This window comes from Argiope bruennichi, chromosome 3 (genome assembly GCF_947563725.1).
Source record: "Argiope bruennichi chromosome 3, qqArgBrue1.1, whole genome shotgun sequence".
Taxonomy (NCBI): Eukaryota; Metazoa; Arthropoda; class Arachnida; order Araneae; family Araneidae; genus Argiope; species Argiope bruennichi.
This window is the reverse complement of record NC_079153.1, coordinates 28,201,330-28,223,466: the sequence shown is the minus strand read 5'-3', so window position 1 is coordinate 28,223,466 and position 22,137 is coordinate 28,201,330. Positions and strand designations below refer to the sequence as shown.

At 28.3% G+C, this 22,137-nt stretch overlaps 2 protein-coding genes across 2 annotated transcripts in view; both read left to right on the top strand.

Annotated features, from left to right (window-relative positions):
• The window catches only part of LOC129962795 (acetoacetyl-CoA synthetase-like), a 28,319-nt gene extending 20,355 nt beyond the window's left edge, over window positions 1-7,964 (top strand). Inside the window, exons 11-14 of the mRNA XM_056076790.1 lie at window positions 54-246; window positions 2,581-2,703; window positions 5,594-5,707; window positions 7,945-7,964. Of these exons, the coding sequence (XP_055932765.1) occupies window positions 54-246; window positions 2,581-2,703; window positions 5,594-5,707; window positions 7,945-7,964 (450 nt within the window). The remainder of the gene's footprint in view (window positions 1-53; window positions 247-2,580; window positions 2,704-5,593; window positions 5,708-7,944) is intronic.
• Window positions 7,965-9,011: 1,047 nt separating this feature from the next.
• On the top strand, window positions 9,012-17,631 carry LOC129963854 (acetoacetyl-CoA synthetase-like). The gene is made up of 5 exons (XM_056078429.1): window positions 9,012-9,120; window positions 12,632-12,701; window positions 12,822-12,880; window positions 14,738-14,940; window positions 17,486-17,631. Exons 1-5 carry the CDS (start codon window positions 9,021-9,023, stop codon window positions 17,624-17,626), a joined length of 573 nt encoding a protein of 190 aa, XP_055934404.1. The 5' UTR covers window positions 9,012-9,020; the 3' UTR covers window positions 17,627-17,631.
• Window positions 17,632-22,137: the final 4,506 nt, after the last annotated feature.

Sequence of the window (22,137 nt, the reverse complement as noted above, 5' to 3'; positions counted from 1 at the left end):
TTTTAATTTAAATGAAACTAACAATGCTCTAATTATTATATTTAATATCACAGGCTGGCTGGGCTGTTTGGATCTATCCCATACCAAGTCTTGCTTTAGGGGTGAAGCAATTCTTGTTTAACGGTTGTCCTACGTATAGCAAAAACGGCCGAAATATCTGGAATCATTTATCAGAAAATAAAGTGACATATATTTTCATTTCATCGGGGGATACTATTGATATGGAAAGCACGAATATTGTACCAGGTATTGATGAATATTTTTCTTCATAATTATTAATTTTGAAACAGGTTGAATTTTATAGATGTCAATGCAGATAATATGTATTGAAGAAAAAAATTGACGCTAACATTAACTATTTAATTCTGAGGTCACTTATAAAGTTAATGCTTTTATAGTGATGAAAAAATTTTTTAATAAAAATGCTTTAAGCAAATTGCAATTTTAATTGCATTAATCTTTTAAAATTTAAGTTTATTTTTTCTTGCGATATTTGTTATGGCTTAATTTTGTTATAATATCATTTCCATCAGCTAAACATCTTTTTTCTAACATTTATTTTTACCCACGCATTTTTGATTAAAGTATACTTTCTACTTTTTAATGCACAAGTAAATGTGCATTTTTTAAACATTACTTTTATATTTCCTGTAATTTAATCTTTAGCCCCAGATTAGGGGCATTTCTTGTACTTATTCGATGGCGCGCATTGGTCTTAGTAGGTCGGTAAAATATATTTCTTAACAAAAAGCAGAGAAAATTGCATTTATTTACGGAAGAAGGTATGAATGTCCATCATATAAAGATAAAAAAATAGTTTTTATATGAAGATTACATTTAATATTCCATATCTGAAATGGGAAATTTTGAAAGTAATTTTAAGGATTATTTCAATTTAAAAACTGAAGAAATGCAATACTTAAATTGAAATTATTATTTATTAAAAGCAAAAAATTATATTATTGAATAAAAAATGAAACTTATTTGTGGCCTTCTTCTAAGTAATTCATTTCAGAAAAAAGAGCGCATACTTCGGACTTGAGAGGTCCAGACATCTGGCTTCTGAAATAAGTAAAAAGAAGAAATTTCCACTGAAAAAAAAAACTGAATTTTTTTGGTACATTTTTAAAGTCCTTATCAAACCAGTCTTCTCTGTTAAAAATTTCTGATAATCTAATGTTAAACATATTATGAAATACTGCAACTATTTTACTAAGGATTTTTTTTTAAATTCATTGACAGAAAACATTTACTATTAGTAGTAGCATTTTTAAAATAAAATATTGCTCTTTCATAAAGAATACACAAATATATAAAAATTTTAAAACTCCGGTAAACCACGATATAAGTTAATATTCAAACTTTATAAAACAAAAGAAGTTAAGAGAAAGTTTCTAAAAACAATCATAAAGTGAATTTCCAATGAAGTCATATAATTTATATGACTTCATTGGATGGCAAATGAATCCAATTCAATTTGCCATCCAATTCATTTGGATAGCAAATTGGATCCAATATGGCAAAGATAGTCATATAATTTCTATGCTACTTGGTTTTATACGACAAAAAATTATCATTTATAAACTGTCAATTACTTTTATTTAAAAATTCATGGCTCTGTACAATGAACTTTTAAACTGGGTAGATGAATTGTGTTTTAAAAAATGTCTTGCAAGCTATCAAATGTTTGCATTCAAAAGAATATTCCACAAATAATAATCTTCAACATACAATAGTCATCATTACAGCAGAAGATCGTCTCACCTCATATTAATAATTGAAATTTCTGCAGGATAAATAAAGCATAAAGGTGTCCAAAGGATTTAAATTATATTGTAAATCAAGTTAAATAACGTCGTTTGATGTTTATATAAATAAGAATGAATAGCAAATTTCAAACGTTTGTTAATTAGGATGTCTTATTATGTATTTAATTTATAAGTATGCAGAGATAGTAAGTGTACTCCTAACCTTTTTATAAAATTCAATATATCTATTCAAAGACTCAATTTTTAAGCATATAAGTTTTAAGTACAGCAGAAAATCCATTGCCCTTTAATTTCTCTTAGAGATTAACCGAAATTCGGTTCATTGCTGTGCGGAAATCTTTTTAAATCTCCTGTATGTTCCATATTTGGGAATTCGTTTCAGTTTAAATGAATTTAGCTATTTTTAGGCAAATTATTGAAAAAAGGGGAGGGCGGATGAAACAAAAAATTTCTTTTTACGAAATGCGCATTAATACAAAATCATTTTATTCGTATTTATTTCACAGAAGTACTTGCTTTATAATTTTAATTGTATTCTAGATTTATTATAATTTATCACTTGAACAATTTAACATAAACGTCGGTATAAAAATAAATGTTATTCAGAAATATAATTTAAAACCAATTTGCATCTTAGACTCTTCAATTTCTGAAATCATTTTTGAGAGAATTATTTTTTATACATTTATCAAGTAATTTTTATTTTAAGGTGAATGAAAACATGCAGTAAATTACGTACTTATACTTTTGTTGAATAAAATTCTTTTTTTATATATTGGCACCCTGAATCTCGTATTACGTCATTTTACAGGTCTCAGTACGAATCTCGATTGCTTAAAAATTATCTCGTTGAGTGGGAGTCCACCTAAGCCTAGAAACTATGATTTTCTTCTTAACAAGGTGAAGAAAGATATGTATGTTGGGAGCATGTATGGTATGTTATTTAAAATCTGTTGGCAAAGTATTTTAAGCCATATATTAAAATACAAAATTTTGATCAGTTCAAGAAATAAATGTTTTGTTAAAGAGGTAATTTTTGGAGTGTTAATTACAAATTTATTTCAACATACATTAGCTGAATCACAGAATATTTCATTTCATATAATAATATACAAGTTATTGATTAATGCAAGAAATAAATGTTTTATTAAATGAAATAGTTGTTGAAATGTTAATTATGAATTTATTCCAACATACATTGACTCAATCAATTCATGCTCACATGAGATTTATTAAATGCTCTATATTATCTTGAGAGTTTATTACACATGCTGCAGGGAAATAAATGTTTGAAGTCAATGAGCAGAATAATATAACATAGGTATTAGATAACATGTCCAACAACATTTGTCATATGTCTGAGATACAATTATTTATGTTTATTCCTTTCCATTCAACAAATCATTACACTCAAATTTCAATCAAATTTCATTCATTTTTAAAACCGTTACAGGATTTAAAAAATTTATTAAAATGTGAATCATAAATGTCGTATCAAATGTCCATATGCATTAAAAAAGCACCATCTTGTGACACGAATTCCAACAAGTTAGTCAGGACTGTGACACAAAGTACAGAATGTTTTTTTTAACTGACGGTACTCAGAGACCTGTGTAGCTTGAACTATCAACCGCAAAGTCACCACATTTTGTACGGGGACTATTGACGACATGGGATAATGGAAATCATGAAAAAAAAAAAATTAGTCCCAAAAGTTGCCGATAGGGGAAAATATGGCGCTTTCCACTTTAAGACTGCTAAAATTTTGCATAAAACACAGGGAAAAATTGCAAAATGCAAAATCCCGATTACGTAGTCGATACCTGCGCCAGTATTTTGAGTTATAAAAAAAGAGGGGCATTGAAAATCATTTCAAGTGTCAGTTGATTTGCAAAATGCGTCTAACTTTAGCACAGCGTAAATTACTTGAGAAGCTCTTTTATCTTAATCAGTCCAATGCAGCGGTCGCTCTTCGCGAATTTAGAAGTTGAAACAATTTACGTAAAGGACCTCTATCAATTAATGCAGCGAAAGCAATGATTAAAAAATTTGAAAAAATAGGTTCTCTCGCAACTGTCTGATAGAGGACAGAAAACGGTATCGCAGAATACGATCACAGATGTTGCGACTGCAATCATTAAAAAAATCAGACGAGCACTGCTGGTAATAGCAGCACACGTGGAATTGCCAGACAATTGGATGTTAGTGCTTCAACAGTATGGGAAGAAAACCTTCAGATTATGATCTTCGATTAACCTTTGCTTTGACATTTCTTGCCAGGATGGATGTCTACGAGGTTCGGCCTTGGAGTCATTTGTTAATCGCAGTACAATTACCGACGTCCGATACTGAGAAATCTCCGTCTGGAAATTATAATTAGTTTCCATATTTCCATACTGGATATGAAAAACAAGGCAAAGTCAATTGAAGCAAATAATTCGACTTCTTCCTTTCGCATTTGAAATTTTATTCAACTGAATTTCAGTGAAATTTTATTCAGTATTCAATGTGAAACGAGTGAAAAAAAAGGGTTTTAAAATAAGATAATATGAAATTAAACCGTGCTTTTATTTATATCAATGTTATCATAACCGTAATTAAAATACTTTAAATTAAGCTTGAAAATAAAAGAAAAAAATCACAGGTGTCCCAATGAATATGTCTTTTTAAATTTAAGACAGACTTAAAGCATATTTTTACCGACATTTATCTTGTAGATTCGTAAACACATTTTCAATTCTAGAAAAAAATTTTAGGAAATAATAAAATTTTAGGGAATTAATCTAAAATATTTATTTGAATAATAAATAAATACAATAAATTTGTACTGTGAGTAATAGTTGGTACCTTTTTTTGTAGGAAAATACTTCTACGCTCAAGAAAGTTTCGATAGTTTTAAAATATTTTTCTCCAATTTCTTAAGTAAATCTTAATTCATGCACAATTAAAAGGTCAAAAGACTGCTTAAAAACAACCACTTACTATATAGTTTCATTGCTGTGTTACTACCCTATTCATATACCGTGTCTTGAGGTAAAGAAATTCGTGTTCATGAACTCCGCGACCCACCCCTCAAATCGGCCATTCAGCCTTCCTTCCTAGGGGAAATCAAATGATGGATGCTCCATAATTATTAAACATCGAATCACATATCCCTAGTGGTGTCAAATTATTTATTTAAAAAATCAAATTTCTGTATTACCTCTTCCAGCTTAATTCCCTACCTCATCTCATTTTACATCTTCTTCAAGCAAAGAATTTGCTTAAGACTCAATGATTCCTTTAGAGTCAAGAAGTGCAATGAGTTCTTTCAGAATCAAGAAGTTAAGAGTAAAGAATTCTTTCAGAATCAAGAAATTAAGACTCAATGAGTCGAAGAAGTGCAATGCTGAGACTAATAGAGGAGAAGGAAAATGAAAGCTTATAATCCACATCATTGTATGAAGAATTGCAAAAATGTATAGTTACATATGGTGGCTACCACGAAATAAACAAGTCATATATAAATTCTATCTGTATTTATTCTTTTGTAATAAATAAATTCCAGAACCATTTAAGGTACAGTTCTAGAAACGGGTACCATTTGGCCATTTTCCCCCAAATTTTTCTCGCCAAGCCCGCGGACGCTGTAATCTTCAGAATTTTATTTCATAATATTATGACTATTTTCAAGAGACGCCGGCGACTTTATCTTTAAATTTTGGCGCCAAATTTGGCGGTACCCGTCCCTAAGATTTAGCCCCTTTTAAATGTATTATTACTTCAAATCAAATTATGCTTATTTTCGATTTTTAGTAATAGTGTTAAACTGCTTCTAATTTCAGGAGCCACAGAGACTTTTGGAACCTTCTCAGCGTACAATCTCAATATGCCAGCTTATGCTTGTGAGAGCCAAGTTCCTGCGTTGGGAGTGAACTTGCATTGTTTCGATCCAAAAGGTAAACTAACATGATTAATTCATTTTGACTTAACAATAATATATCCTTTCAATACTTCAGTATTTTTAAAACCATAGGTATTATGAGAATCTTTATAACAAAGCGAATTGTTATGTACGATTCTTGGTTTTTAAGAAATGCATCAAAATTACGAAATCGTCCTTTTGTCACTATATTTTAATTGATAGTGATCGCTATATTTTAATTGATTAATTTAAGTGATAGATTTCAAATACCAAAAGATACCAAATAGCTTGTGATACCAATAAATACCAAAAGCTTTGTGAAACTACGTCATTTTACATGTATATGTGGAATCTATTTAATTTTACATGCTCTATCTAAATATATCAATAATTTAATAGTATTTATTTTATGACATCCAATATTTTGAGCAGAAGCAGAAAAAACGTTTACCTCTCTTTTCATGCAGAAAATCCCCCCCCTAAAATAAAAGAAATGTATCAATTCTGATAATCCCAAAAATTCATTTTTTTTCCTTCGCATGCGTAATAAAACAATGCTTTCTCTCCCTTCCATAGCTTGTGATGGGAAAGTATTGTCCGAAAAGTAATTACAAGGTGCATTTATATTAATTTTTCATCCATCAGAAAGGATGGAGGTAACTCCATCGTTTCTAGGAAGAAAAATACTACTCGTAATAGGGAATCTCTTTAATTCCCAGACATGAAATAAATGGGGTTGCAAACTTTTTTTTTCTTAACTCCTGATTCTTATTCTTATTCTCTAGAGCAGATAAGTAATATTAATAAATACGATTTCGGTTTAATCGAAGAATTAATACCTTAAATTTAAATACTATTTTTAAAAAGTTCAGATTTATTTTCAAATTTAAATGGCCTATCAGTACATTTCAAACTTCTTAGACACATGGGACTGAAGGAACTATATAATCTTCTGTTGAAACTCTATACTTATCACCAAAAGTTTATGACATTTAGATGTTTTGTCTATTTATATAAGTGCCGATAATAATGTAAATAAAGAAAAGAGATACATATGATTTTTTACATTGTTGCCAAGTTCACAACACATTTTCACTCCATACATTTTTCTGTATAAAAAGGAAATAAAAAAAATTAAAGAAATCGGAAAGCCCAAATAAAAAATAGTGGGAAATAATTTTAATAGAAACACAGAATAAACCATGATAAAAAAAAACAATATTATTAAATCAGAATATATTTTAAGTTAAAGGTATAAAAAGAATGATAGTTGGTCTTTCATTTATACGAAGAGAAGATAAATTTTGAATAGAATCATGTACACCATTCTTCGATTCCAGTTGTCCATTGGGGCGATTGTTTTTTCACCAGAATCGGCACATCTATTATTGAAAGAAGTCAGTTTATTATTATTACCAAAACCCCTGAAATAATGCGCAGAAACCGATCTGAGGACCAATGAGTCAACGAAAAGATTCATCTCATAGATTCACTTTAACACAACTTTTTGAAATAACATTTCTGAAAAATATAAAGGGATTTTTAGAAGTTTGTTTACTAAATATTTATTTCTTCCTTTCAAAATGAATAATTAAAATGAAAATAATTTCAAAAAAATTATTTCCCATGTTTCGTTCAAAAAATTAAATTATATACTGAATGTGCATAAACGAATATCTCATTACTGTACTGTTAAAAGAAAAGAAAGCAAAATACAACTTTGTTGTTCATCGGAAATAAAAAATAACAGTCGAAAGTTTAAATTAACTGAGTTAATTAATTAAGTTAACACAGTTATGAGTGTTAAATATAGACAAATGTTTGCTCCATCGCTCAATTGATGTTGAGGAACATAACTGAGCCTTTTGAAGCACCACACCAAACACACTTGAAAAAAATGTGGGATGACGTTCCGTCTGATATTATTCTGTTTCTGATGGGACTCAGGTTGAACATTCATAACTAAGTTGAAATTAAACTTTCATCTAATATTTATTTCAGATGAACAACAAGGTTGTACTTTGTTTCGCTTTCTTTCAATAAATTGAGAAGATAAAATAGTTATTTATGTACACTCTGTATTTCTTCCTTTCAATCTGACAGACAACTCGGTGTTGGATGAAGAAACTTTTTCTGGTATATTATATGAAAATTTTAATTAATTGTTTCATCCTTTCGTTTTGACAGCCAATTCCATCGATGGTTAAGAACATTTTTCAGGTATATTATATGAAAATTTGTATTAATTGCTTCTTGATTTTCTTTTTGCAGGCAATTCTGTTATTGATTAAGAAAAATTTTTTCTAGTACATTCAACGAAAATTAGAGGAAAAAGATTTCATAAAAAAAGGCAGTTAATTTCAATTAATTGATTTTTCCTTTCATTTTGGATAGACAATTTAATCAGGGGTTAAGAATTTATTTTTTTTTTGTATATTATATGAAAATTTTAATTAGCTACTTCTTCCTTTCATTTTCGTAGGCCAACATTCAGTCGAGAGTTCAGAAACTTTGTCTGGTGTATTATATGAAAATTTCAACTTTCATCCTTTCGCGTTACCAAACAATTCCATCTTCGTTTAAGAAACTTTTTCTGGTATACTATAAAATAATTTCAACTAACTGTTTCATCCTTTCATTTAAACAGACAATTCCATCATGGTTTAAGAAACTTTTTCTGATATATTGTATGGGATTTTTAATTACTTTTGCTTCCTTCCATTTTGGCAGGCTATTTTGTCGATGATAAAGAAACTTTTTTTGATATATTATATGAAATTTTTAATTAAATTCTGCTTCTTTCCATTTTGGCAGGCTATTTTGTCGAGGATTATGAAACTTTTATTGATATATTATACGAAATTATTAATTAAATTCTGCTTCCTTCCATTTTGTCAGGCTATTTTGTCGAGGATTAAGAAACTTTTTTTAAATATATTATATGAAATTTTTAACTAACTTCTACTTCCTTCCATTTCGGCAGGCTATTTTGTAGAGGATTAAGAAACATTTTCTGATATATTATATGAAATTTTTAATTAACTTCTGCTTCCTTCCATTTTGGCAGGCTATTTTATCGAGGATTTAAAAAAAATTTCTGGTATATTATATGAAAATTTTAATTAATTGTTCCCTCTTTTTGGCAAACAATTCTGTCGTGGGTTGAGAAAAATTTTCTGGTACATCCTATGAAAATTTTGATTAATGGTATCTTCCTTTCATTTTGGTTAAAAAAAACTCCGTCGTGAGTTAAGGAAAAAAATTTTAGTATAGTACACTAACATTTCAATTAACTTCTCTTGCCTTTCATTTTGGCAGGCAATTCCGTAGTGGGTCAGCGTGGAGAAATGGTGATCACAACACCAACTCCGTCCCTCCCAATCTATCTGTGGGGTGACAAAGACAATGAACGCATGCAAGAAGCTTACTTCAACAAATATGGGACAGGTAATTTTCAAGAACAATTTATAGTTAAATAATATTAAATATTTATATAGCCTATTTTCCAACTTTATAGAGGTAACACCTTAATGCCTAACATCATTTATATCTTTCTTCGGGTTAGATTCTATTGCATCAGTGCATTTTTTTTTATAATATACCTTTAGACTTTATTTGTATAAGTTTTGATTTGCAATCTAAAAGCGTAGTGAAAATGTTATCAAATAATTCATTCGCATAAAATAATACAAGAAAATAGGTATGTTTCTAATTATTTAGAATAAAAAAATATTATGAGAAACAGGATAAGGTCTTCAAGAAATTATTTTGGTTTTTCTGTCTACACTGTCTTTGTTCCTTACACCAAATGTTTTAAATCATGCTTAGCATCTTATTTTATACTGACTTGTAAGATAAAATGACGGCGAATTGGGGAAAAAAATATTTCACTTACCGAGCTATATTCACAAATTTATTAGATTCATGCCGTATTGTCTTGGGCAAAACATATTTACACTGCTATTTCACAAGTTTATGATTTGAATGTTATATTTTCCATCAAATTAATATGAGTATCGATTTACTAAAACTCGAATAACCGAAGATGTAACTCGAGTTCGAGGATGAGGTCTTAAAAGTAATCCTGATTTATATATCCAAGAGTAGATCCAATCGCAAATCATACAGCGAAAAAGAAACACAAATGTTCATTGACATGTAGCTCCCAACAGCACATGACACTTTGAAGACATCCATGACATCACAATCTAGAATTCTCAAACTCCTTCCTTTGAAACATATTATTTCCTCTATGATTAAGAGAGAAAAATTAGAGAACATGTGTCTACTATTGAAATTTCTGTAAATACAAAGTATTTATAATAATCAAGGAATACAGAGCATTATAAAAGCAGAAAAAAAGTAAAATCAAGAAATACAAATATTAATTAACACAACTAATAATTAATGCTAAGTTAGTAATGTAAAGCAAATACAATCAAAAATATACTAATAAGTTACCCATAGTTTCACAAATATAATTCCAAGTAAAAATCAATTTGGAAATCAGTAAAAATTGATCTTTCTCTTGCCCAGCTATATTTATACATTTATCATGTTCATGTCTCATTGTTTTGGACAAACGAACACTCATCACAAAATGTAATACTCATTTATGCTGCTATTATATGCTAACAATAAGCCATTGCATAAATAAATACATTAATATAAACAGTATTTTAGTAGTATAGTTAAATACTTACTATACTTTTATATCTTACGAATAAATCATTACAGAATCAATGGTATCTATACGATATACAATTATGCAAAATTTTATGGCTTTTACATAGCATAACATCCACCACCAAAGACATTTCACTTTTAGTGAAAATTTCATAAAAATCTGTCATTCCAACATATAAAATGGCGTTATTAAAATATATTTGTATATGATCTCGAACACGGGAACGGGGATACAGTATAACTCTTATATTTATGAAACGTTCGCACATATATGTATGGTAAAATTAGTTATGATAGCAATTTTTTTCTTTTTTTTTAATTTTATATATGCATTATTGGTAACAAAAAATAAATTGTTTATTTTTTTAGAATTCTATTTGTGCAAAAAATACACATTTTGTTATAAGGTTTCATGCACGAGTAGCCGATATATCTCCTGATTTAGCATAAAGAACAATAGACCTGAAAATTTTGTCGTACTCAATCACACAAACGAAAAGTGTCAAAAACTTCAGGATACGCTAATACAGGATTAGTTTGTGCTATTCGTCTTCAAGAAAGTATATGAATAAAAAAGATAGAGGATTTAGAATTTGCTATTTCACACTAGTACACTATCGAATACTGATAGCACACTAATGAATGATAGTACTGATAGTATACTAACGAATGATAGTACGATAGCGCATTACGAATGATAGTGCTGATAGCATACTAGCGAATGATAGTACTGATAGCATACTAACGATAGCAACTGTACTACTGATAGCAACTACGAATGACAGTACTGATAGCAACTACGAATGGCAGTACTGATAGCAACTACGAATGACAGTACTGATAGCACACTAACGAATGATAGTACTAATGGCACACTAACGAATGATAGTACTGACAGCACATTAACGAATGATAGTACTAATAACAACTAACGAATGATAGTACAAATAACACACTAACTAATGATAGCACACTAACGAATACTAATTCTTCAAAGCCTTCAAATGAACTCACTAAATTATGCTCTAACTATACGGCTAAACATTGAGACCAGAGCTATATTCAAATATGCAAGATGCGTATTTAAAAAATATTGTTTAGTTTCATGTTACTAGAAAGCATTAAACTAAGACCATTTTGATTAGTTTTCGTGTTCCATACCTACCTCATTTTGGTTTAATAGTTAATAAGGAGCGAGATGCAAAATAAAACTCAAATTTCCAAAAATTACCTTTTTATTTTTCTGATATTTCACTTAAAAATATTTGGTTTTGAAACTGAAGGACAATACTAGCAAGAAATTTCTGATGCCAAGGTAATTAATTCATCTACTTTTTAGTTTCTATTACATTAATATTTTATCTTTTCTTCTCTCTTTTTTCTGATCTTTTTTCGAGCACACGTAAATTGCATAATAAGAATGAAATCGTCGAAAAATTTTGAGGCACACCCTGTTTTGCATGGAATTAACGAATACCTTTACATGATTCTCGTTCTTATATTTATGCATGGCGTTCGAAAATTATTCAGATGATATTGACGTAAAGGTCAAACTGGAATAATATTAAAGCAATAATTAGAAATGCTGTCCCTAAGATGTCATATTTTGATAAGGAAAGTTTTAAAAATAATTTTTTAAAAATATTAGCATTATTTTGATTAAAGACATTTAGATAAAACGCTTTTCAAATCATCTGAGTTTTGATTATTTGATTAGGTTATTTTTTAAAAAAATTGAATCTTATAATTGAAACAGAGAGTCCTTTCAAACTAAACCAATGAAAAGTTGTTGTTGTTGTTTTCCACATTTACTATGTATGAAAAAATATTCTTATGACAAAAAGATGAAGTAAAACATGCAATTTAATCATGACTTAACAAACAAATTTGTCAATTCTATTTAAATCATTTTGAAGTTTGATGGTTTAAAAAAAATGAGAGCTTTTCTTGGAAGTAAAAACGAAATTTCATAGTTAGTAAATCTTTTTAGATTTTATAAAATTTGATGGTGGGATCCCATAATATTTATTTCATAAATCACAGCTAAAATATTTGATTTACATTTGTTATTTTATTAATACTTGCATTAGCTTTATATTGTCAGAAAAAATTATGAAATTCTTTAAATAGCTTTGAAAAATTATCATCCCTTCTGCTAGCTACAAAAAAAAACTTTATAATAACTTATTAAAATACATTTGATTTATTGAGTACAGATTTTCTAAATATTCACTTTTGTTGTTATAATTCCCTTTTTTTTAAAAAAAAATAGGAGTTTGGTGTCAAAATGATGAAGGATACTTCAATCCTGAAACAAAAGGTTTCGCAGTAATAGGAAGAAGGTATGAATCCTGATATTGAAATTTCAATTTGTTTGCTCAATTTTCATTGAAAAAAGTGTATCCCAAAAGTTTATGATTTATTTCTCTCTTTATCTCTTATTTTTTATTTCCTTGATATAGTGATAATGCTTTGAAACAGTACGGCGAACGTTTAAGTCCTGATGATATATATATTGCAAGTAAGTCTTCTAAGAATATTAAATTGAATTTACATCATTTAATCAAGTTTTTTTTATGCATTTGAATAAGATCAGATTCCACAAAAATGCTCAAATAATGAAACTTCCTCTTCCCCGTTATTTTATTTCTTTTCCATGGTAATAAGCAGTTACGTCTATAGTTTCATGTTTTACACACTAGATGGCAGCACAATAAAAATAGTCTGGCTTTTGCTGAAAGTTAATCCCGCAATTATTTGATAATGTGAATCATTCATTAAATGTCAAAAAAATTAAAAGCTTGAACTTTAAAAGCATGCACTCATATCTGATACAAGTAAAACTAAGTAAATTTTTAGATTAATTGTAATAAATTTTTAACGTATGTTACAAAAATATGATATAGAAAGTGTAATAATTAAAAAAAAGCTCATCTCGATTTTTAACATTAAATTGAAATGTTTGATAAAATTACAAAAAAAGACTTTTTGTTTAATTTAAAAATTTACTTTATATTTTTAAAATTTCTGCTTTAAAATTATTGTTGAAATTTAAAAATAGCTTATTATTCCATAATGTAAATATTATAGCTCCTTATTTTAGGTACTTAAATTTAATGCAAGCAACTTACTAATAATTTTTTAAAAACGTAACGGCAAAAGCAAAATTGTAACAGGACTCGAGTCCGGGACACCCATATCATGGGGACGCGGCGCTACCCCTATGTCAGGACACCGACACATAAACTGTTGATATTAGAAGCAGTCAAAATTAGGGCTTGAAAATCACTTTTCAGCCTCTTATTTCTAAGATACTTTAGTTATCGAAAAATGTTAAATACAAAAGTTGTTCCTCTTAATAAGGAACTAATTTGGCTAATTGGATTTATTTTTCTATCTTCAATATTAAGAAAATTATAGAGAAGTTAATATTTCAACCCCCTAACATTTGTACCCTCCTTGAGTTAGGTGGGCCATTTAAGAACTCGTTCGAGATTTTTTCATTTCTAACAACGTGTGTGTGTGTGTGTGTGTGTGTGTGTGTGTGTGTGTGTGTGTGTGTGTGTGTGTGTGTGTGTGTGTGTGTGTGTGTGTGTGTGTGTGTGTGTGTGTGTGTGTGTGTGTGTGTGTGTGGAAAGAAAACGCTAGATGGATAGAAAAACTTTAATTTAATAGCCGAATCTTGTTCATAAACATTCAAAAATAAAAATAGAAATATGAAAATTTTCATTAAAAAATACTACCGCTTGTCAACATACAAATGCAAGTAGATTTCGCTATGAATGCATATATATCAATTTAACAAAACAAAATGCAAAGGACTAGTACATTGTATGAAAAATGCAGATATTCAAGATAAAGAAATCCTCTGAAACAGTAACAGATATCACAATAAAGAATGCAGACATTATATTAATTTAGTAACAGCTAGCTAAATAACGCAGATGTATCACAAAAGTACAGCAAAAATGAGTATGAGAAAATTACAAAACGAAGCACATGCAAATGTAAAAGAAACATAATGCAAAATAAATTCCTGTTTGAAATGTCATTTATTTTTAAATGGGTGCTTAAAAAAAAGGAAATGTTATTAATTTGTTTCTCAGTGACCATAAGGGTGTATGTGAAAATATTCACTACACTGGATAATGGAAAATTATAAAACGTATTAAACCCTTATACCATATAAAAATACAAAACGCATGTAGAAAAAACACAATCGTGGTATATACAAAGAATACCATAAGTAGAAACTCATAACACAAACAGACAGAAAGCAGAATTGTCCTTAGAGTGCAAATAGAGAATTCACAAAATCAAATACCATTTTCATGTAATCATCATCAATAAAGTAATTTTTAGGATGATTATTTGACAGTTGACCACATCAAAGAATTGCAAGACTACATTTGCGTGTGCCAAGACAGTGCTTCCGGTGATCCCAGATCAATCCTTTTCGTCCAATTGGCAGATGGATACGCATTCACTCCGGAATTGAAAAAGAAAATTGAGCAAAGTATTCAGCAGGAGCTTTCTATCGTGAGTGTCCCAGAAGTGATTTTAGAGGTGCCAGACATTCCGGTAAGTCTTTGGCCCCTTCTGTCGAGTTAAATGGTTTAAATAAGATTGCTTAGTGTAAAGTAGTTAGCTGATAATTTGATTCGGCTCTAGATTTGAAATTATTTCATATTCCGCTTCGTTTTTTTTTTTTTTTTTTTTTTTTTTTACAAATAATTACACTGACTTTCCATGATAAATCTCTTTTGGATTCTTTCCTGTTGAATTGAATCAAACCTTCCCTGTATAGTATGTTCTTTCACCATTTATCTCAGGTTAGCATTCTCGATCTTCTATAGTTTTTCACTTTCTTCGATGAGTTATAAAATATACATCTCAAATGCTCGGGGAGTTCTAGAAACAGATGCACTTGTATTTTTCCTTTTCTCTAGACCATATTTTTGCACCGTCATATCAATCAATCCTACACTCAAAAAGCTTCCAGATTCTTAAGCACATTTAGAGTTAGAATTATATGCACTCATACATCATTGCTTAAAATTCAAGGCTCAGTGTTTTCTCTCTACTTATCTTCTTCTTTCAGGTGGATTTCGTGTTTAATGTTGCTTAGCCCATTCTTGCTATCTTCGAACAGCTTGCAGTATTTCATCTCAAGTCTGCATTCTTGATCTTCTACAGTTTTTCACTATTTTCGATGAGCTTTCTTTTCGCTTTTAACTTAAATTCACATTTTTTTTTCTTACAACTTCGCTCTGTCTGAATTGCTGCATTGTTTTCAGTGTTATTTTAAGCTAACACCGTCTCGATATGTCATAATATCTGGTTTTTTATAGAATCGATTAAAACAGGCTAATACACACGTAATCGAATCATTTGATACATATAGATAATCCCCTAGAAACAGAACACTATGCCTAATCAAAACTGTCGAATAAGAAAGAGTCTTTGTCGCCTTATTTTAGAGATAAATAATAAAACTGTTCAAATATGAAATCCTAAATACTTCATAATGGCACTCATAATCATATGCCACTGTATTGAACTGAGTAGAATTTTGGGATAATGCAAAGCTTTCGTTATCTTAGAGTAGCTAAAAATTAAAAAAAAAAATATTTTTCATTAATCAGTAACGTGATTTTAAAATAAATTATGAATTTCACAAATCAACAATAGAATCAATACATAAAGCTTCACAGACACGTGATTGAAATAATTGCGCACTATTCATTTATGCTGTTATTCAAGCACAATAATGAAATAATGTGATCAGGATAGCATAAAAGGAATTTCTATAACTTTTGAATTAAAACTTCTCATAATCAAACGCTGATGACACTGGGAGATATATATATATATATATATATATATATATATATATATATATATATATATATATATATATATATATATATATATATATATATATATATATATATATATATATATATATATATATATATATATATATATATATATATATATATATATATATATATATATATATATATATATATATATATACAGCTTGTCTAATAATAAAATAGAATATTTGTCTGCAGGAGTGTGTGTTTCTGTTGGCGTTAATTAAAAACTAAACGCTTTTGGTGTTTTTCATGGTAACTTCTAAAAACAGTTATTGTACAAAAAGGTTATTTATACCAAGTGAAGATTTGCATTATTTTTTTTAAATATACTATTTTAGCTTTCATGAAATTCCTCCTGAATTTTGAAAGTTTTGAGAACAAAACTGCAAAATTTTCAACAATACATTTATTGTGATTGTGAAATTCAAGATGTTTTCGTTGCTTCGTTAAATATTCCATTCTATTGTCGAGAATTGGGAAAGATATGATTTTATTTACTATCTGTTCAATTTATTTGAAAAATAAGGGGAAAAAATCAACACTGTGGGAAAAAAACGTTCATTAAATAGATTCATGTACATAATAAGTAAAACAAATTAAAATATCGCAATTTTAAGATCTTTCACAATTTAATGCTTAAAATACTTTTTTGAAGAGATCATAAACATCAAATAATACGTAAAACATTCAGTAGAGATTAAACTACAGACATTAATTACCATATGAAAGATGTCTATTAAACGTAGACATTTAATAGAGATTCCATATTTCTGGCGAATCAGCTGATGTCAAACCTTGTTTATTAATAAATCTTGCTTATACACGAGATTAAAAAGATAGAATTTATATTACTTAATGCTTATCTCTTAGAACTATAGTTTAAATTTACTCCTACCTTTTATATGTATTTCTATTTTAATTTATTAGTTTGGTTATTCTCCGATTTCTAAATCGAATGGAATTTATAGAATTTGATTTTACCTTTACCATTGCAAGTCACTGTGTTGTGATGGATAAGAAACCCGAATTCAGTGATAAGTTGATAGAAAAAAGAAAATAAATTTCAGTGCAAAATTATGTAGAAAGAAATTTTAAAAAAATATGTTATGCATAAAAATGTTGACTTCTTATTGATTGTTTACAAACTCACTTTATATTTGGTTGGTATTAAATGCAATTCTATATTATAGAAAAAAATGTCACAAATTTCATGTAATAATATCATTTTTTTAATTTTATTTCAGTATAATATAAACAACAAAAGGATGGAAAGTACTGTCAAGCAAATTGTTATGACAAACGTCATTCCTCATGTGACAAACATCAGAAATCCAGACTGCTTAAAATATTTTTGCGACATTCCAGAAATAGTAAATTATAATTGAATTGGTATAGATCTAATCATTCTCCATATATTATTAAAAAGAATAACTATATGCTGTGTAAATATATCCTCTTAATAATCAGAAGTAATTGGAATTTAAATATATATTTATTTTATTGATAATAAGATAAAATACGAGTTCGTTTCTTTTTTTTTTACAAGGCAATCCTCATTTTTATGGTCTCAATTTGAATTATTCTCTGAAAAAAAATCTGTTTTATTTCCTTAGTTTTAATGTGTTTTTTATCATAGAAATAAATAGATTTAATGCATTCCAAGTTAAAATTGAAGTATGATACTTTCGGTAATTTTAAATCCGAATTATATCAATAACTGTCATTAAAAGAATGAGAATAAAATAGTTATAAAATGAAATGACTAATGTTTATTTTTGTTCCATTAAAAAATATTTTTCAAATTAAACAGACCATTTATTGAAATTTTTGCAATTTTATTGCCCGTGGCATTATTGATTACTAAACATAAGAATACGACATTGAAATCGTTTCTTTACGCACACATGCGTAGAATCTTTAGCAATGCTTCCCTTTTCCATAATTTATTCAACAACTAACCGTCTTTGGAGAACAATTGAATCGCAGGAATTAATGGCTGTTAAGAACTGCAATTGAATATTTTGTGTCATTTGATCTTAAAGCTTCCCCAGCAAAATATTTTTAAGCTTCAAATGTATTATACTCTCTTAAATAATATTCTTTTAGAAGCCTTATACCGTTCTGTTCACTGAAGTGTGCAATTTTCCTAATTTTGTTTGTCTATATCTTTAAAATGATTTCTATACTTAAAAATGAATTAACATTTTTTTCCAACGTTTGATTCTGAAGTTAAGCTTTAATTGTAAGCACTAAAAAAAATCTGAAATTTTTTTTTATTAAAAGTATTTCCAAATAAATGCTGAACCTACTCAACATGGAGAAATAAACCGAATTTTCGTATTTTGATCAATAACAATACAAAAGAAACCAAGATAAAATATTAGTTGCAACAACGAATATATTTCGAGTTTCTCATCAATCATGAATTATAGTATTGAAAAGTACATTTAAAATGTTTTAAAATATCGTTTAAATATTTTTAAAAATTATACAGCAGAATAATAGGTAGAATTGGGAAGGTAATTTTTTTTTTTAAATTTTGAGATGATCTAAAAAGATTTTTTTAATAATATTTTTAGAAATTATTGCAAAATACAACAAAATTAATTTATTCCAATTTAATTAATTTTTATTAAATTATTAAACCTTAAATAAACATTAAATTAAATTAAATTTTATTTAATATAATTTAATAAAAATAATTCAGTTAAAAATTTAAAAATCGCTTCTAGATGCAAAGTATGTATGTGCTAAATTTAGCAGCTCTAGCTCAAAAGGCCTGGCTTTCAAAGTACCAAAACACGCACCGACTCACACATCAATCTTTATTATTAGGATATATAACAAGCCTATTTAAAAACAAAAAAATGCAATAAATATTTTATTCCAAAATATTAAATGTCGAATATTATTTAAGAAATTCTGCAAGACGCAGTAGAACTTAAATGCATAAATATTTTTAAAAAGCAAACCTTTAGAATAAATCCTGCATTTTTTATTCTAAAATTGAAGAGATATAACACAAAAGATCGCATAAATATTCCTAATTTCATTGAAATGATCAAAGAACAACAAAAATTCTATAATCTCTTAGCCAAACTAAAAAGATGACTGAATTATAAAACTTTCATTAAATAGCATAGTTAAACATAGACTTAAAAAGCGAGGAATCAGATTCTAGTATCCTTCTTCAATAAGAACAATTAAAAATCGCAAGCATCTAACTCATCTCTATGTTTTACTCGAAATCGATTAAGCTTTAAGAAAACTATTTTTATAGGGTTTCACGCTTATTAGAAGAGTTCGGTGTTACTTGAATTTATTTTATAATGGAATTTGAGTTATATTTTATAATTTAGTAGCAATTATCAATATTGTTCTCTTTTATATTAAAAAATTCTCAGAAATACAATGAAAATTTTTGTCATGTTTAAAAACACAAAAGAATCTGTATAATTTAAATACACTGGTATACCGAGTTTCTAAGTTCAATTATCTAGGCCTTAGATGAAATAATATTTTATTCCATATTTAGAAATCCCGAAATTTGGAATTGATTGTTGAATGTTAATCGATTACTCCTAATCTTAACATCAATTAAGAAGTTTCCTAATTGATGTTAACATCCTTCCGGATAGATGAGAAAATGGCGAGTGTGTACCTGGTAGGGGAAAAAAGAATGCGAATACGTTGATAAATGCTAATTATCAACATTAAATCAATATAATCAGTTTGGAGTTGATTTAGGATTAATAACCGTTTCCCAAAGTTGAATTATTGGGACACGATTTTTCGCCAAATATAATATTGACAATTTTTTATAGCAATCCTAAATGCTTTCTATCACAATATCTAGCAGCCATCGAAAATGGCGACGTTTTTAGCAAGTTTTTGGAAGGTTGGCATGGTTTTGTCGTGCTTAACGAGAAATCGGATTATAATCTTAAATCTTACCTCAATGCATATATTTACATAAAGTGCATATATATAATTAATAAACTCATTTTATTATTAAATAAAAAAGTGCAACAGATCGTTGTTCAAATAGCAGAGGCCTGTGGTGAATAGCATATAAGCCAGTTAACAACTCTTCTACCCGAACGATTGTTTTGGTATAATGGTTTTGTTACTGGACTGCTAACCACAAGGTCCCAGGTTCTATCCTTTCGCGCATCCCATATCACTTCAGGCCTTAATGGTTTGACAAGAATATGTCCGATTGCCAAAGTTGGTGTGTTTAGCAATTTCTCGCCAAATGTAGCGATTGCAACAAATTTTATTGCAAGCTTTAAAAAATGTTTATTGCTATTTCTTTTAATCATCCAAGATGGCATGATTTCGAAGAGGATTTGGCACGATTTTGTCATGCTTTGCTTGATAACGAACATTTTCTTAATTCTCAGAGTCTTTAAAACAGGGTTACTCGCAGTAATTTACAAAACTAAACCTTATTCTAAAAAAAAAATCATTTCTCTTTTACTTTTCTGTAGTTTAGCATTGTTTGCCCCATAATCTTTCTCTATCATTGCTTTCAGCATAATAAATTACAATGTTCCGGTAAAATAGAAATCTTGTTGATTGATGTGAGCGTCCACAGGATTATTTTTGGCAACGATAACTTTATTTGTGGAAAAAGTAAAAGTTACAATAAAAGCACTTTGGTACAGATAAAAACATTTTACTCAAAATGAAAAAAGTTATTTACAGATATTTCTATCCACATTTCTAAATTAACGAAATACAAATATATTGATTCCCTATGAAAAAAAGATAATAAAAAGTACAACAATATTCAAAACTAAAAAAAACTGTGACAGAAGTAAATATTATTGAACCAGTATAAAAGTAAACATTTATGCTGTGAGCAGTAAACTCTAAATAAAGTAGCAAATACCACAAACGATCCAACTGTTTTCATTTTACTTTTATAGCAATGTCTATGGTTACAGAAAAAAATGGGCTCTCTTGGTTCCAAATTGCCTCATACATTGTAAAGGTAAAAGTTAAAAAATAAACATACATTGTATATGTTACTAAAAAGGAAGAAAAAAGTTCTTAGGCAAAAGGAACATGAGAATATAAATTTAATATATGTATATATATGAATAGGAATATAGCATTTTTGATAATTTGTAAGATTACAAACTGTAAATTAGATATGAAGTAAAGCACTTTGATATATTCACTTTATTATTCTGCATTTGAGCAAAGAATTAATTGCATTTATACAAAATGTTAGTATTGTCCTGAAAAAAATTTAATTACAGAAGTACTTAGTTGTCAAATTCAAAAATATCCTTATGTAAAAGCTTCAGAGCTAATTTTCTTTGAATTGTGGAGGAGGGTGGCCACTTTATCATTTTTCTGTGATAAATGGGGTAGAAACTAAGAAACCCGGTATGTGTGTGGGTGGGGGTGGGGGGTGAATAGATTTATCTTCGCTATACCAAGTGGAGGAGATGACACAAGCTTTGTAAATTACCATAATTCAATAAATGATCTATTGTAGCAAAACCCATATTTATGTTAAATTTTGATTCCTTAGTGTAAGTGAACAATATTATTAAAAAATACAACAATTAACATAAATGAAATTATATGCATGACTTTTACAGTAATATTGTAGATATGCACCAAATTTTCGATACAACCGATAAAAGTGAATGGTATAAAAATACATATTCGAGCGTCTTCTCTATACTATACTCAAAATTTTTATGTTGCTATAAAATAAATAAGAAATATATAAGAAAATTGAGGAAAAGACACACCCTTTGGTATTCAGTCCAAAATGTTTTAAAACATGATTCATCAGGCCATTTTCTACAAGGTCTTCTCCAATTAAACTAACTCTAGGCTAGACACATGTTCAACAGTAAACAGTAGACATTGTTGA